The sequence below is a fragment of the Eulemur rufifrons genome, chromosome 24 (assembly GCF_041146395.1).
Source record: "Eulemur rufifrons isolate Redbay chromosome 24, OSU_ERuf_1, whole genome shotgun sequence".
Taxonomy (NCBI): domain Eukaryota; kingdom Metazoa; phylum Chordata; class Mammalia; order Primates; family Lemuridae; genus Eulemur; species Eulemur rufifrons.
The window spans coordinates 7089861-7105273 of NC_091006.1; the positions used below are offsets into that span (position 1 = coordinate 7089861).

General features: G+C 44.1%; 1 protein-coding gene and 1 non-coding gene across 2 annotated transcripts in view; one reads left to right on the forward strand and one right to left on the reverse strand.

The window, feature by feature from the left end:
* The window catches only part of FCGBP (Fc gamma binding protein), a 35514-nt gene extending 31207 nt beyond the window's left edge, over positions 1 to 4307 (reverse strand). The window contains exons 1-2 of the mRNA XM_069456893.1: positions 4253 to 4307; positions 1451 to 2692 (exon numbers count right to left, since the gene is read on the reverse strand). Coding sequence (XP_069312994.1) covers positions 1451 to 2692; positions 4253 to 4307 — 1297 coding nt within the window. The remainder of the gene's footprint in view (positions 1 to 1450; positions 2693 to 4252) is intronic.
* Positions 4308 to 13725: 9418 nt separating this feature from the next.
* Positions 13726 to 13832, forward strand: LOC138375234 (U6 spliceosomal RNA). Its single transcript, XR_011231477.1, has one exon. It is a non-coding gene; the product is annotated as a U6 spliceosomal RNA (small nuclear RNA).
* Positions 13833 to 15413: the final 1581 nt, after the last annotated feature.

Sequence of the window (15413 nt, forward strand, 5' to 3'; positions counted from 1 at the left end):
TCTGTGCTTTTCTCCCCCACCTTCCCCTCCCTACCTTCCCACCCCGGTGAAAAGGCTGAGAGATTTCTGTAAGGACAGAGAATAGAAGACAGAGGCTGTTGGGCAGAATGGAAATGACTGTGGACTCAGGCTGCCTGGGTAGGAATCCCGGCTCAACCAATTAGCTCTAGGACACTGGGCAAGCTATTTTAAACTCTCTGTGCCTCACTATTCTCATCTGTAACAATACCTTTTTCATGGAGATTTGGGGGATGTTGTCAGGTTTAAATAAGCTAAAACATAAGTGAGATTTGGAACTGAACCCAGGTGTTAAATTGAGTGCTAATCGTTGTAATTAACCACTCGCCCCCTCTCCCTTTCTACTATTCAAGCTCAAAGTGGCCCCCTGCGGTTGGATGGTTCCACGCCCTGGAGGGTGAGGAGGAGGGGCATTTTTGCCAGGATTGGGAGCCCCAGTGTCTAGGCTACTAGCCGGGGGAGACCACAGAGGAAGAAGCAGCTTTTCCTCCGTGTTTCCCAATCTTCAACAATTCTTGCCCTCTGATCCCTCATGATAATAGCTCACCCTGTCATGGCTCTCATCGCTTCAGAGACCACTAAGGGCTTTACAACTGGTAACTCATTCCACCCTCACTACAAGCCTGGGAGGGATGTGCAGTTCCTATCCCCATTTTACAGATGTGGAAACCGAAGCCCACAGGATTATAGTCACATGCTCAAGGTCACACAAGCAGGGCTGGGATTTGATGCCCAGGCACTCTGGCTCTAGCCTCTGTGTCCTCAGATACCACACTCCACTGCCTGGTGGCAGCTCCTCAGTGGGCTCAGCCTGAGGTCGCACGTACCACCAAGTCCTGTATATTAACTATGTTAAAACGTGAAGCACCTAGAAAGATCCCTGGTACACTGAGAGATACTCCCCCTCCAACATGGTAGTCACCATTATCATTATAGTTTTAGACCCCCTTAGTTTGGGCATTAACATTCCTACATGAGGTGTGGGGAGTGGCAGCTAGCAACTGGTATGGCTGTGTCAGTTGCTAAAATATCAAAATGTTTCCAAACTGACTGGTAAGAAGCTGCTGACCTGACACTACTGCCCCCACCAAAGATACCTCCCTCTTGGCACCCTGGCTCTGCCCTGGGACCCTTCCCCCAACGAACTAACAGACAAGGGCTGATGCCAGCACAGTGGGGCTCCCACGACCCTGCTGCAGTGCTCTGGCTGATGTCTCTTCTGACTGGTTGTGCCCTGGGTCACACTGGTTGCTAAATATTTAGAGTATTGTTCCTGGGGGGAGGGGAGGGGCTGGGGAGCTTAAGGAAGGAAGGCAGGAAGGAAGGCGTTGAGGGGTGGACAGCCCAGCTGAGCCAGGAAGCTGCAGAGGAGCAGGTGGGTGGAAAAGGGTCACCAGGTGGACAGGGCCAGTGGTCATTTCCCATCACTCACTCTGGCTACAATCAGCTGCTGTCCCATGGCCCACAGACTGGGCCAGCCCGAAGGTGAGGAGCCCAAAGTTGGTAGTGGCCTCGGCCGTGTGGATCCTGTCGGCAGTGCCAAGGTCAACTTCAGTGTACGAGAACTCACTGCCTGGCACAGCCACCCAGGTGGCCCCTAGCGCATGCCCGTCCACGGTCAATCTGTCGGCAGCCTTCGTCTGTGCCACCACCAGGGCTACACCCTCAGAGCCTGGCATAGTCTTGACCACATAGGCAGGGCAGTAGGCTGCCACATCTGGGATCATGACCAGGTAGGGGCCGTAGGTCACTCTATTCCTTATGGCCCCTGTGCCAAACAGCAGGACCTGGATGCCCACATCTGCAGACAGGTAGAGTGGCCGGGATGGCCGGACCTCGAACACTACTATGTCACCCATCCGGAGCCCACGGGAGCCGGTGGTACCCCCGTGGTTGTAGGTGAGCTTTGTGGCCTGGCTGGCCACGACATAGACCAGATCATAGCGGGTCTGGGAGGCCAGAGGGGGCACCACATAGTGGGTGCCCCAGGAGGACGTGGGCAGCAGTTGCTCCACCACATAGTTGCAGTCCGTGTGTTTCTGGACGCAGCTGTGGCCGGAGAGGACAGCCACAGGGCTACTGGCTGTGACCTTTGACCCCGAGAGATCAGCTATGCTTTGTAGCTGGGCCACGTTGTAGGGCTGAAGAGTCACACTCAGAACATGGCCTGCTGGGTAGAACTTGCCCTGGAATGTCACTCCTCCCTTCAGCTTGATATTGACAGAAGCACCTGCTGCACCAGCCACCACAGCAAACTCCTTGACATATTTGATTGAGGTGCCAGTGGGTGTGAGCACAAAGTACTCGGTGCCCAGGGTGCGGACAGGCCGCAGCAGGGTCAGCTCCGACGTTCTGAGCTTAGCATTTAACGCCTGCACAGAGATGTTGCGGTCAGAGTGGACCACCACCGCACGCTGGAAGATATTGCTGCCATGCATTTCAGCCTTGGCACTGATGTTAACCGCGACTGACTCCCCAGGCCTCACTGTGACCTCCTGCGAGGTGTTGTCTGCCCAGCTGAAGATGGACACTGAGGCTGAGCTTTCTGACAGACTGGAGATGAGGAGCCGGAGGGAGGCTGAGCCGTAGCCGGGCTGGTGGTTCTGCAGGAAGGCCGTGAGGAATTCCTCCTGGCCAGTGTTCCCGGGGTCCACTGAGGCCTCCTGCGTCAACCCTGGGTTGAGAAAACCCACTCATGTGTCTGTTTATCCAGTCCTCCCCACCAGAGGGGCAACCTCCTGCCCGACACCCAGAAACATATTGAAATATTAACTCGAGCTTTTTTTTTTTCCCTCTCCTCTTTCCTTCCTTCTGATTCATACAGCATTCACATACAAGCCTTTGTGGCTTTTGTTTTCCAAAAGCCTGAACACTTTGGACAGGGCTCTCAAACTCAGACACCGATGGGGCCAGGCGAGTGACATAAACGTGTGAAAGGGTCCGGGTGCTGACTGTGCAAATTGGAGCCCTATATGCCAACTAAAGCGGGTGGTTGCCACAGCTTTCACCTGTCATTATGAAAGATTACTGGCTTTTTTTTTTTTTTTTAATGCCAGATCTTCCTGTTTTTCAAGGGAAACTGACAATCAGTGTTGTCATGTGAAATCTCCAACCCCAAATTGTTAAGCACTGTGGAGCCCAAACTGGCTGGACTCAGCCGCCAGAGTGTGGTTTCCGTCCTAACAGGACTTGGGGTAAATAGGGAAAGGGGGTGAAGGAAAGCAGGGGATTGTGGGAGTGTGGGCAAAATGTCTCCCAGAAATAGAGGGGCACAGGGGCTTCTCAACATTCCAACTAGGAAGAGATTTCCCAGGGCTGAGAAGAGAGGGAGGAGGTGCTGACCCAGGCAGAGACCTGAAGAGAAGGTGGGGTTATGTGAGTGAGGGGAGCCCTGAAGGCAGCCCAGTGTCCCAGGGGACCAGGGGATGTGGGACAACGGACATTTAGAAAGTAACCTAGATGAACGCTGACTGGTGACCAGGGGGTCCCGATACCCCAACTTCCCCCAGTACCTTGGCTTTATCTAAGACTAAGAAATGAATCTGTCCAGTGAGCCAGCAAACAAGTGACATTTCCCATCACCTCAACAGAATAAGGCTCAGCATTAAAACCCTAGTTGAGGCCGGGCGCGGTGGCTCACGCCTGTAATCCTAGCACTCTGGGAGGCCGAGGTGGGCGGATCGTTTGAGCTCAGGAGTTCGAGACCAGCCTGAGCAAGAGCGAGACCCCATCTCTACTAAAAAATAGAAATAAATTATATGGACAGCTAAAAATATATATAGAAAAAATTAGCCGGGCATGGTGGTGCATGCCTATAGTCCCAGCTACTCCGGAGGCTGAGGCAGGAGGATCCCTTGAGCTCGGGAGTTTGAGGTTGCTGTGAGCTAGGCTGACGCCACGGCACTCACTCTAGCCTGGGCAACAGAGTGAGACTCTGTCTCAAAAAAAAAAAAAAACCCTAGTTGAGTTGCAGAAAACCAAGAAAGTGGTAGTTCTTGCACACTGGAGTTTGGGGACTAAGGTTTTTTCCAGCTTCCCTCCAGAAAAGAGCGAGAATGGGTGAATTCCACCACATTTCTCTGCAGAACTGAACAGCCTCTTCAGCTAGCCTGGAGTGACATTGGAAGTGGGATTGTGGAGGGGGCACAAACGGAAGGGGCTGGGGAAGGTGCCGACCCAGGCAGAGTTCCCTAGATTGGAACAAGGCCAAGGAGGGGGTCTCGGTCTGACTTACCCCACAGGAGGGCTGCTCCGGCCCACAGCGTCCACCAGCTCCACAGGGAACCCATGCCTGCAGGGGTGAAAGAGAGGAGATCATCGGAGGCTGGTCTGCACCTGCTGCTGGAGACCTTCCGGGAGAGGACAGAAGGGCCCAGCCTCAGGACAAGGACAACCCGGGCACCAGGAAGGCTGCGGTGGGGAGGGAAGTCAGGCAGATAGGACGATGTAGGCTGGATCCAGGGGCCAGTGTGTGTATAGGAGAGACTGGCTGTCCAGTGGGTCTGGGAGTAGGGGAGGGAAGGCAGGAGCAGGGGACAGGGGTAAGGAGTTGGATGTCCAGTGGGTTTGCGGGTAGGATGAGGAGTCCCGGAGCCAAGGGCAAGAGTCAGAGACCTACTGTCCCACATCAAATGGGGATCCCAGCCCTTCCCACCTGCAGGTTCCCAGAGCTGCAGGGTCAGCTTGTGGGCTGGGCTATATAGTGGAGTTTCTTGGCCCCTCAGACCACACCCTGGGCCATATGCCAAGCAGATGGTGCCAACTTCCCGGAGGAGCTGCTGATCTCAGGGCCAGGTGGAGTGGGGAGCCCTGAAGGCCTGGGAAGGGGGGAGGGCGAGTCTCGACACCAGAGTCCTGACAAGGGTGTGAGGACAGCTGGTGGCTGCACCCGGGGAGCCTACTGGAAAACTTGGTCCTGGAAGGGTGGTGTCCCTAAGGGAGACAGCTGGGGAGCAGGGTGCTGAGAGCCTGGGTTCCTGGGCAGGGCCGGAGTAGCGGGGAGTGGGGAGCGAGGGCGAGGTGTCACTTGTTTGCTGGGTCACTGGACAGATTCATTTCTTTGGTTCCTGCCAGGAACAATAGTGAGGGACCCATATCCGGGTCCTGGCTCCTCCCCAGTCCCCACAGACCGACCTCTGGTCCTCCACTACCCATGTCCTGTTTCCAGGCAACACTGAGGCACAGGTATCTGGGGTGGGCCGGAGTCTGAGACCCATGGAGTGGGACGCAAGACCTCCACCACCGGTCCAACAGGTTCCCCATCTATGAGGTGGGAACATCGAAACTAGCCTCACTGGGCTTTTTTATTTCCTGGAAGGCACTCTGTAAATTCTCAAGAACTGCAGGTGGGAGAGAGGCCCTCTGGTGTGGTCCCAGGCGGGGGAGCAGGGTGGTCACCTGGGCAGAGGCTGTGTGTGAAGGGCGAGGCTTCCATTTCCTGGTTCTGTGCAGATTCCACTTCCTGGAAAATTATTTGGTTTGGGGTTTTCTTTTTTGTTTTTGTTTTTGCCCTCAGAAGGGACTGGCTGAACAGGTTTTGGGTGCCTCTGTGCCTCTCTGTCGCCCCAGAATTTGCCTGAGATGGGAGATGGGGGTCTAGGCTGCACAAGGGGAGCAGAAGAAAGAGCTGGAAGGTGACACGGTCTCTCTGAGATGGAGTCGGCACCTCCCGAGGGGATAGCCTGACCCATGCCCTACTCCCATCCTCCCTACCTTGGGGACTCATTGTTTACTGGGGAGTCTCCCCTGAAAACAGCAGCTGCAAAGCCTGGGTGTCCTCTCAGACAACACCCCAGCAGCTGCCGCCCCCAGGATGCCTCCTGTCTTATCATGAGGCCATGGCGCCCAGGCTGGGTGGCGGCTCCTCTCTCCCTGGCGCTCAAACCCATCCCCACGCCCACCCCACGCAGCTTCCCAGAGGGAAAAGATAAAGGCTGAGTTGACTGGGACATAAAGTCAACCAGGAAAACCAAGTGTGTAAATAGGAGACTGGATAAAAGCCAGAGATAACAAGAAACAAGCAGGGGTGGGAGACTCATGGTGGGTGGGAGCTTTGGGAGAGGGATACCTGGGTCCCTGAGGGGTCAGAGTGTTGGTGGAGGGGGCTCTCGGGCCCCTGAGAGAAATAAGGACTGGGAGGATGGGAAGCTACGATTCCTGAGGAGGACACAGCAATTGCAAACCAAGATGTCAGAATGCTGTGTGTCTGAGACTCTCAAAGAAAGGAGAGGTGATGGGTAAAGAATCGGGGTGCCCTTCAGGGGTGATTCTGGCCCTCAGCCCCTCTAAGTCTTTCCCAGAGAAAAGCTTCTCTCCTTTGAAACCCATGGTTGCTCTCTGTAGCTGGAGTCTCCAGAAATGCAGTGGTGGTGGGAACTCTCACAAATTAATACTCTATATTTCACAACCCCCTGGGACTTTCTTTCTCACTTCTTCCAGGGCCCAAGGTGTGTATGTGGGTGTATATGTGTGTTGTGGCACACCCTGTGTCCTGCCCCATACCATATTAACTCTTAGGAACCCCACTGGTGGCCCCGGGAATAACCTCTGGGGCCACTTCCTCCCGGTCAGAGAAACCACATCTATCCCACGCTGGCAGCCTCGCTCTGAGCTCAAACAAGTGTCTGCATGTCTGAGCCTTTCTGCTTCTCCCTGCAGGATCCGCACTGGTCACGCCATTCCAGACCCCTGGGATCCTCTGGCCTGGCTGGGCTTTGTAGACCAGGGCATGGCTGGAGAGAATTTATTAATGCTCTCTCCAGCTAAATTCAGATTTGTTGGCAATTTCTAACTTCATTCCTTAATAGTGTGGATCCCACAATCTGACTTCCATATGCACCGAAACTGTTTTGCTAAACTCTCCCAGGACCTATTATTTAGTTCTAGCTCCTTTGTTCCTTTTCAGTAACATCTGACATTAACACTTCCTCTTTGAAATTATCTGGGGCCTTGGCTTCCATAATATCACCTTCTTCTGAATCCTGTGTGACTGTAGTCTGTTTCCTAAAATAACTCCTTTAATACCGGGCTTTTCAGACTCTCCCTCTCTGCTTTCTCGGATCATGGTTTTTTCTCCAGGAGATCTCATCCATGCCCAGCTATGCTGTCTAATATAACTTTTGTGTGATGATGAAACTTTTCTACATTTGCACTGTCCAATGTGCTAGGTGGCAGCTATATGTGGCTGTTGAACACTTGAAATGGGATTAATGTGATGGATGAACTGAATTTTTAAATAAATTGAATTTAAATTTAAATGTCTGTCTGTACATAGTGTCCATGTTAGCAAAAAATTCTAGAGCTGTTGCTAGCACAGACCCCATTGTTTCATCTATTAATGCTTATCTAGCTGCCTGTATACCCACCCACCCACCTGCCTACCTATTTATTTATTTATTTATTTTGAGACAGAGTCTCACTCTGTTGCCCAGGCTAGAGCGCCATGGCATCAGCCTAGCTCACAGCAACCTCAAACTCCTGGGCTCAAGCAATCCTCCTGCCTCAGCCTCCTGAGTAGCTGGGACTACAGGAATGCACCACCACGCCCAGCTAATTTTTCTATATATATTTTTAGCTGTCCATATAATTTCTTCTATTTTTAGTAGAGACGAAGTCTCGCTCTTGCTCAGGCTGGTCTTGAACTCCTGAGCTCAAACAATCCACCCACCTCGGCCTCCCAGAGTGCTAGGATTACAGGCATGAGCCACCGTGCCCAGCCTATTTATTTTCTTTTATACTCATTTTCCATGCCTATTGCCTCCTTATGGGAAAACATTCTGATGTGATTCATAGGAATATTTTTAAAACATTTCATGAAATAAAATACACATGTGAATAAGTATGCAAATAGTAAAATAAATCAAGTACATAAACCATAATGTATACAGCTCATTATATTAACATTATCTCAAAATCAACACATCCTTATAACCTTCACCTAGGTCAAATCTATTAAGAGGACATTCCAGCATCCCAAGCCCTTTTCACACTCCCTCCTGATCACACAAAATGATATTGTGTTTTAAATTTCAGATTCTACACTTTCATTGTTAGTGTATAGAAATGCATTTGATTTTTGTGTGTTGGTCTTGTATTTTGCAACCTTACCCTGAACTCACTGATTTGTTCTAGCATTTTTTTTTTTTTTGGTAGATTCCTTGGGATTTTCTATGTAGATATTCATGTCATCTGAATAGGGACAGTTTTATTCCTTTCCAATCAGTATACTTTTTATATCTTGGTGTTGCCTTACTGAGCTGGCTAGAACTTCCAGTACAATGTTGAATAAGAGTGGTGACAGTGAACATCATTTCCTTGTTCCTGATTAGAAAAACACTCAGTCTTTCACCATTAAGTATGATATTAGCTGTGGTTTTTTGGTAGATGTTGTTTTATCAGGCTGAGGCAGTTCCCATCTATTTCTAGTTTGCTGAGAGTTTTTATCATAAATGGATGTTGGATACTGCCACATGCTTCTCCTTGTCAAATGAAAATGATCATATAATTTTTCTTCTGTATCTTGTTGACATGATAGAGTATACTTTTTATTTTTAAATATTGAACCAGCCTTGCATACCTGGAATAAATTCCACTTGGTTACAGTATGAAATTATTTTTACACATTGCTGGATTCTATTTGCTAATGTTTTTGAGGATTTTTGAATTTGTGTTCATGAGAGACACTGTCTAATTTTCTTTCTCCTTGTCCTACTTTTCTTCCTCTTTCTTCCTTTCTTAATGTCTTTGGTTTCAGTGTCAAGGTAACATTGGCCTCATAAAATGAGTTGGAGGGTGTTTCCTCTTCTGTTTTCTGAAAGAGTTACATGAAATTAGTGCTAATTCTTCTTTATGTGTTTGGTAGAATTCTCCGGTGAGACTATCTGGTCCTGGAGATTTTTTTTCTAGAGCTTTTTAATTACAAGTTTAATTTCTATAAAGACTATTCAGATTACCTATTTTATATTGGTTGAGTTTCTATAGTTTGTGGTTTTTGAGAAGTTGATCTACTCCATCTAAGCTATTGAATTTGTGAGTATAGAGTTGTCCATTGTATTCCCTTATTACCACTTTAATGGCGGAGTCTTCTATATACCATCTTTCATTCTTGATGTTGGTGATTTGTGATTTGTGTTGGTGTTTGTGCTTTCTCTCTTTTAATCTTCGTCAGTCTTTCTAGATGTTCATTAATTTTGTTGATCGTTCAAAGAACCAGGGTTTTTTTGTTTTATTGATTTTTCTCTATTATGTTTCTCCTTTCAATTTTATTAATCTCTGTTTTTATCTTTATTGTTTCTTTCCTTCTAATTGCTTTGTGTTTATTTTGGTCTTCTTTTACTACTTTCTTGAGTAGGAGCTTAGATTATTGGTTTGATAACTTTCCTCTCTCCTACTGTAAGCATTTAGTGCTATGAATTTCCCTTCTAGCACTGCCTTAGGTGCATCCCATGTAATTTAGTATGTCTTTCATCATCATTTAATTGTATGTATTTTTTTCTTTGAGACTTCCTCTTTGACCCATGGATTATTTAGAAATGAGTTGTTTAATATCCGTGTAATTGGAGAATTTCCTATTTTTATGTTTTGGTTTCTAGCTTATTCCATTATGGTCAGAGAATATACCCTATATAATTTTGATTATTTTATTTTTGTTGTGGTTTGTTTTATTACAAATGTTTTATTTTGGCAAATGTGCCATGGGTTCTTGCAAATAATTTGTGTACTGTGATTGTTGGATGTTCTATAAATATCAATTAGATTCTATCGATTGATGGTCTTATTCAGTTCTTCTGTATCCTTGCATATTTTCTCTCCAGTAGTTTTGTCACTTGGTGAGGATGAGGTTTTGAATTTCCCAGCTATAATTGTAGGTTTGCCAGTTTCACCTTTCAGCTCTATTAGTTTTTGCTTCATGTACTTTGAATCTCTGTTGTTTTGTATGTACACATTTAGGATTGCCGTGTCTTCTTGGAAGAATGATCCTTTTTTTTTTTAGCAATTTTCTCTGTTCTGAAGCAAAGAATTTTAGTATTAATAGAGTACCTCCTGCCTTTTTAAAATTAATATTTACATGGCATATTTTTTTCCATCATTTTACTTTCAAACTATCTATGTTGTTATATTTGGAGTAAAGTTTTTTGGAGACAGCATCTAGTGGGGTCATATTATTTTATTCACTGTGCCAATCTGTGTCTTTTAGTTCATGTACTTAGATAGACTATTTACATTTACAATAATTATTGATATGTTTGGGTTTAAGTTTGATATTTTATTATTCATTTCCCATTTCTTCCTTCTTTCATTTCTACTTTTTCTTGCATTCCTGTGGGTTACATGAATATTTTTTAGAATTCCATTTTGATTTATATTCGAGTATACTACTTTTAATGATTTTCTTAGCACTTACTCTAGTACTACAATATACATATGTAACTTATCACAGTCCAGCTTACCAGTATTTTACCACTTTGACTGACATGTTGAAACTTTGCTCCCATATAGATCCCTTTACCTTCCCACTTTAAAAAATATAACTGTTTTAAGAATTGTCTCTACCTACATTGAGCACCACATCATATGATGTTATAATTTTTTCTTCAACCAAATATGGTTCTTAAAAATTCATGAGAAGGGTAGTCTATTATATTTATACCTATTTTTGCCTACTTTACTATTTTTCCTTCCTTTTTAACATTCTGAGCTGCCTTTTGTTACCATTTGGAGTTTGAAGAACTTCCTTTAACCATTCTTTAAGGATAACTCTGCTGAAGACAAGGTCTCTTAGTTTTCCTTCATTTATTTTTTTTCTTTTTTTCCATGTAACAAAACATTTGTATTCCTTCATTTATTAATAAAAACTTTTTATTTTTCCTTCTTTACTGAAAGATAGTTTTGCTGGATATAGGATTCTCAATTGACCGTTTTCTTTCAGCACTTGAAAAATATTGTGCCAGGGTTTCTTCTCCATGTTTTTTACCAAGAGATCCACTGGCATTTGATCAGTGTTCCCTCACAGGTAACTTATCATTTCTCTCTAGACACTTCCAAGATGGTTTTGTTGTGTGTTTAGGTTCTTACCTTCATTTTCCATAAGTTAATTATGTTGTGTTCTGGCATGGATTTCTTTGGGTTTATTCTGTTGAGCTTCTTGGATTTATAGTTTTATGTCTTTTGTGAAATTTGGGAAGGTTTGGTCATTATTTCTTCAAATACTTTTTCAGGCCTATGCTCTTCTTTCTTTCTGTGACTCTGATAGTACAAATGTTAGATATTTTGTAATTGTCTTGCAGGTTCTCTGAGGCCTTGTTAGCTTTGTTTGTTTGTTTGTTTTTAATTTTTTTCTAGTTGATTTTCTCTCTTTTTTGGATGGGTAATTTCTATTGTTCTACCTTCAAGTTCACTTATTCTTTTCTCCATCATATTCATTCTATTCTTGAGCCCCATCCAGTGAGTTTTAGTTTCAGTTATTGTATTTTTCATTTGTATCATTTCCCTTTGGTTCTTTAAAAACATTTTCTATTTCTTTGGTGAGATTTGTCTACTTTTCCATTTGTTTCAAGGGTTTTTGTAATTGCTTGATGAAGCATTTTTATGATGGCTTCTTTGGATCTTTGTCAGATTAATTCCAAAATCTAATTCATCTCAGTGGTGCCACCTGTTGATTGTCTTTTCCCATTCAAGTTGTGGTTTTCCTGGCTTTGGTATTATGAGTGTTTTCTAAGTTATATCCCGGATATTTTTTATATTATGATAGGAGACTCTGAATCCTATTTAACTCTTCTATTTTAGCAGGAGTTCACCCTATTTAGCTTTAGTATGCAGGTCCTGTCCTATTTTTGTTTGCTGTGGTTTCAATGACAGTTCAGTTTTCAGAGCCTTTGCAGTGTTATTCTGGTCTGCTTTGTTTGTCCAGTGCTGGTTGAGCTCATACCCAATTCTTGTTGGTACTGCCAATGGAGGCTGAAAGCATCTCGGGGGGGCCTACTTGGTGCTGCTAGGTTAGGGGTAGGAGACATTGGCACAAAAGGGTGGAGAGCACTTTCCTCGACTGAGTGGTGCCAGCAAGGCTCCTGCTTGATCTCTGCTCCCCACGAGGTAGAAAAGTGCCTACTTGGGTGCCTTCAGCTGCTGGATGGGGGGCTAGGGAGACACTGGGCCTGGATCACTTCCTGTCATTGGGAGAGGAATTGAGAGATGCTGGGCCACTGTGATGTTTTTCAAGTCCTAAGGTCCCTAACCAGTTTGCCTTCTTCTTTCTACCTTTCAGAGTCCTCTTATAAATGTCTGTTATATTATTTCCAAGGTTTTTAGTTGTACTTACCAGAGAGGAGCCAGGAAAAAAATGAGTCTATGCCATCTTGATGAAAGTAGAAGTCACCATTTATTATTTTAATAACTCATTTGTAGGTTCTCTTGGGCTCTCTACATGTATAGTCATATTGCTTATGAAATAATGAGTTTAATTCCTTCCTTTGTTGTCTTTATAACTTTTCTTTAGGCTCTCCAACACATCATTGAATAAAAGGCATGATGGGGGCATCCCAGTCTTGCTGCTATTAAAAGGAAATGACCTCAACATTTTGCTAGGGTGATGGTTATAGTAGTATTTTTGTAAGTACATGTTATTGTATTAAAGAAGTTTCCTTCTATTTTTAGTTTTTAAATTATAAATGATGTTTAATTTTATTAAATGATTCTTTTGCATCTGTCTCAGTGCTGTTAATATCTATTGTTGATCATTACCTAGATCTAGGATTGCCAAATAAAATACAAGACATTTTGTTAAATTTGAATTTCAGACAATAATTAATTTTTAGTATACGTGTGTCCCATGCCATTTATTGCTAAATCTGGCAACCTACCCAGATTCATTATTTCATTAGGGCTTTGCAAAATGGTGATTTCTAATTTATCATTTGGTCAGGTTCCACTGTAGCTTCAGCAGACACCTATAGGGGACATTGATGCTACCACAGATCTGCCCATCGGGCTTTTCTGGGTCCACTCTCCATTTTCCACCTCTGAACTTACTTAATTGGAAAAATAACATGCCTACAAATTGGGATGACCCAAGGAAAACAGAAAGCTTGTTTTCCTCCATATTTGCAACCTATAACCCCACTTCGGCAGATGTCCAGAATCTGCTTAATACATTACTGGCCTCAGGAACAGAGGATGGTTCTAGATAAGGCCAGGGAAGAAGTAAATCACATGCACGCTGATTCTCCTGATAACCCAGTAAGGACAACTGCTCAGCTCGCAGCGCCCACTTCAGACCTGGGATGGAATATTAACAACGGAGACAGACATAAGCCTCAGTATTATAGAGACTGCATCTTGGCTGGCCTCCACAAGGGGGTGCCAAAATATCACAGTCTTAATAAAGTACAGGAAATTAGGCAGAGGCCTAATGAGGGCCCCTAGGAATTATTAGAGTGGATTTTTAAGACATAAAGAGAGTACATGGACATTGATCCAGAAGTGCCATCAAATTCTAAAATGGTAAATATGACTTTCATCAGCCAAAGCACTCCTGACATCTGGAGAAAATTACAAAAAATAGATGGGCCTTTGGGCATACTTGCTTCTCATTTAGTAGAAATTGCTTTTAAGGCATTCACTGATCAAGATGAAATGATAGAAAAGTGAGAACAATGGAGAATGAAGCAGCAGGCTGGCCTTCTGGTAACTGCTTTCACTCAAGGAATTCCAGTGCTTGCTTCCGCAGCACATATGCTAAAATTGGAACGATACAGAGAAGATGAGCATGGCCCCTGAGCAAGGATGACACAGAAATTCATGAAGTATTCCATATTTTTTAGGAAATGGACAAATTCATAGAAACACACAGCCTCCCTAGGTTCAATCAGGAAGAATAGAATTCCTGAACAGACCAATATCAAGTACCAAAATTGAAGCAGCAATAAAAAACCTTCCTTAAAAAAAAGTCCTGGATCAGATGGTTTCACACCCGAATTTTACCAGACTTACAAAGAAGAACTGGTACGTATCTTGCAGAAATTATTTCACAACATCGAGAAGGAAGGAATCCTCCCCAACACGTTTTATGAAGCCAACATCACTGTGATACCAAAATAAGGAAAGAACACAACAAAGAAGCAAATCAAGGGCATCCAGATGGCAGCAGAAGAGGACGAACTATCTCTCTTTGCTGATGATATGATCTTATATCTAGAAAACCCCAAGGATTCTGCTATGAGACTATTGGAATTGATAAACAAATTCAGCAAAGTCTCAGGTTACAAAATCAATGTACACAAATCAGTAGCATTCCTATATGTCAACAACAGTCAAACTGAGAACCAAATCAAAGACTCAGTATCCTTCACAATAGCAACAAAGAAAATAAAATACCTAGGAATATATTTAACTAAGGAGGTAAAAGACCTCTACAGGGAGAACTATGAAACACTAAGGAAGGAAATAGCAGAGGATGTAAATAGGTAGAAAACCATACCATGCTCATAGGTCAGCAGAATCAACATTGTTAAAATGTCTAGATTACCCAAAGTGATCTACAGATTCAATGCAATCCCTATTAAAATACCAACATCATTTTTCACAGATCTAGAAAAAATAATTCTACACTTCATATGGAACCGGAGAAGAAGCCGTATAGCAAAAGCAATCTGAAGCAAAAAGAACAGATTGGGAGGCATCAATTTACCAGACTTCAAGCTATACTGCAAGTCTATAGTAACTAAAACAGCATGGTACTGGCACAAGAACAGAGACATATACCAATGGAACAGAACTGAGAATCCAGATATAAAAGTATTTTTATGTAGCCATCAAATCCTTGACAAAGCAGACAAAAACATACACTGGGAAAAGAATCCCTATTCAATAAATGATGCTGGGAAAATTGGATAGCCACATGTAGACGACTGAAACAGGATTCACACCTCTCACGTCTCACAAAAATCAACTCATGGCGGATAACAGACTTAAACCTAAGGCATGAAACTATAAGAATTCTAGAAGAAAATGTTGGAAAAATTCTTTTAGATGTTGGCCTAGGCAAAGAATTTATGAAGAAGACCCCAAAGGCAATCACAGCAACAACAAAAACAAATAAATGGGACCTGATCAAATTAAAAAGCTTCTGCACAACCTAGAAAACTATCACAAGAGCAAACAGACAACCTACATAATGAGAGAAAATATTCACATGCTACACATCTGATAAAGGGCTGATAACTAGAATCTATATAGAACTCAAAAAAATTAGCAAGAAAAAAATCAAACAAACCCATTAAAAAGTGGGCAAAGGACATGAACAGAAAATTTTCAAAAGAAGACAGACTAATGGCCAACTAACATATAAAAAAATGCTCAACATCTCTAATCATCACGGAAATGCAAATCAAAACCACAAT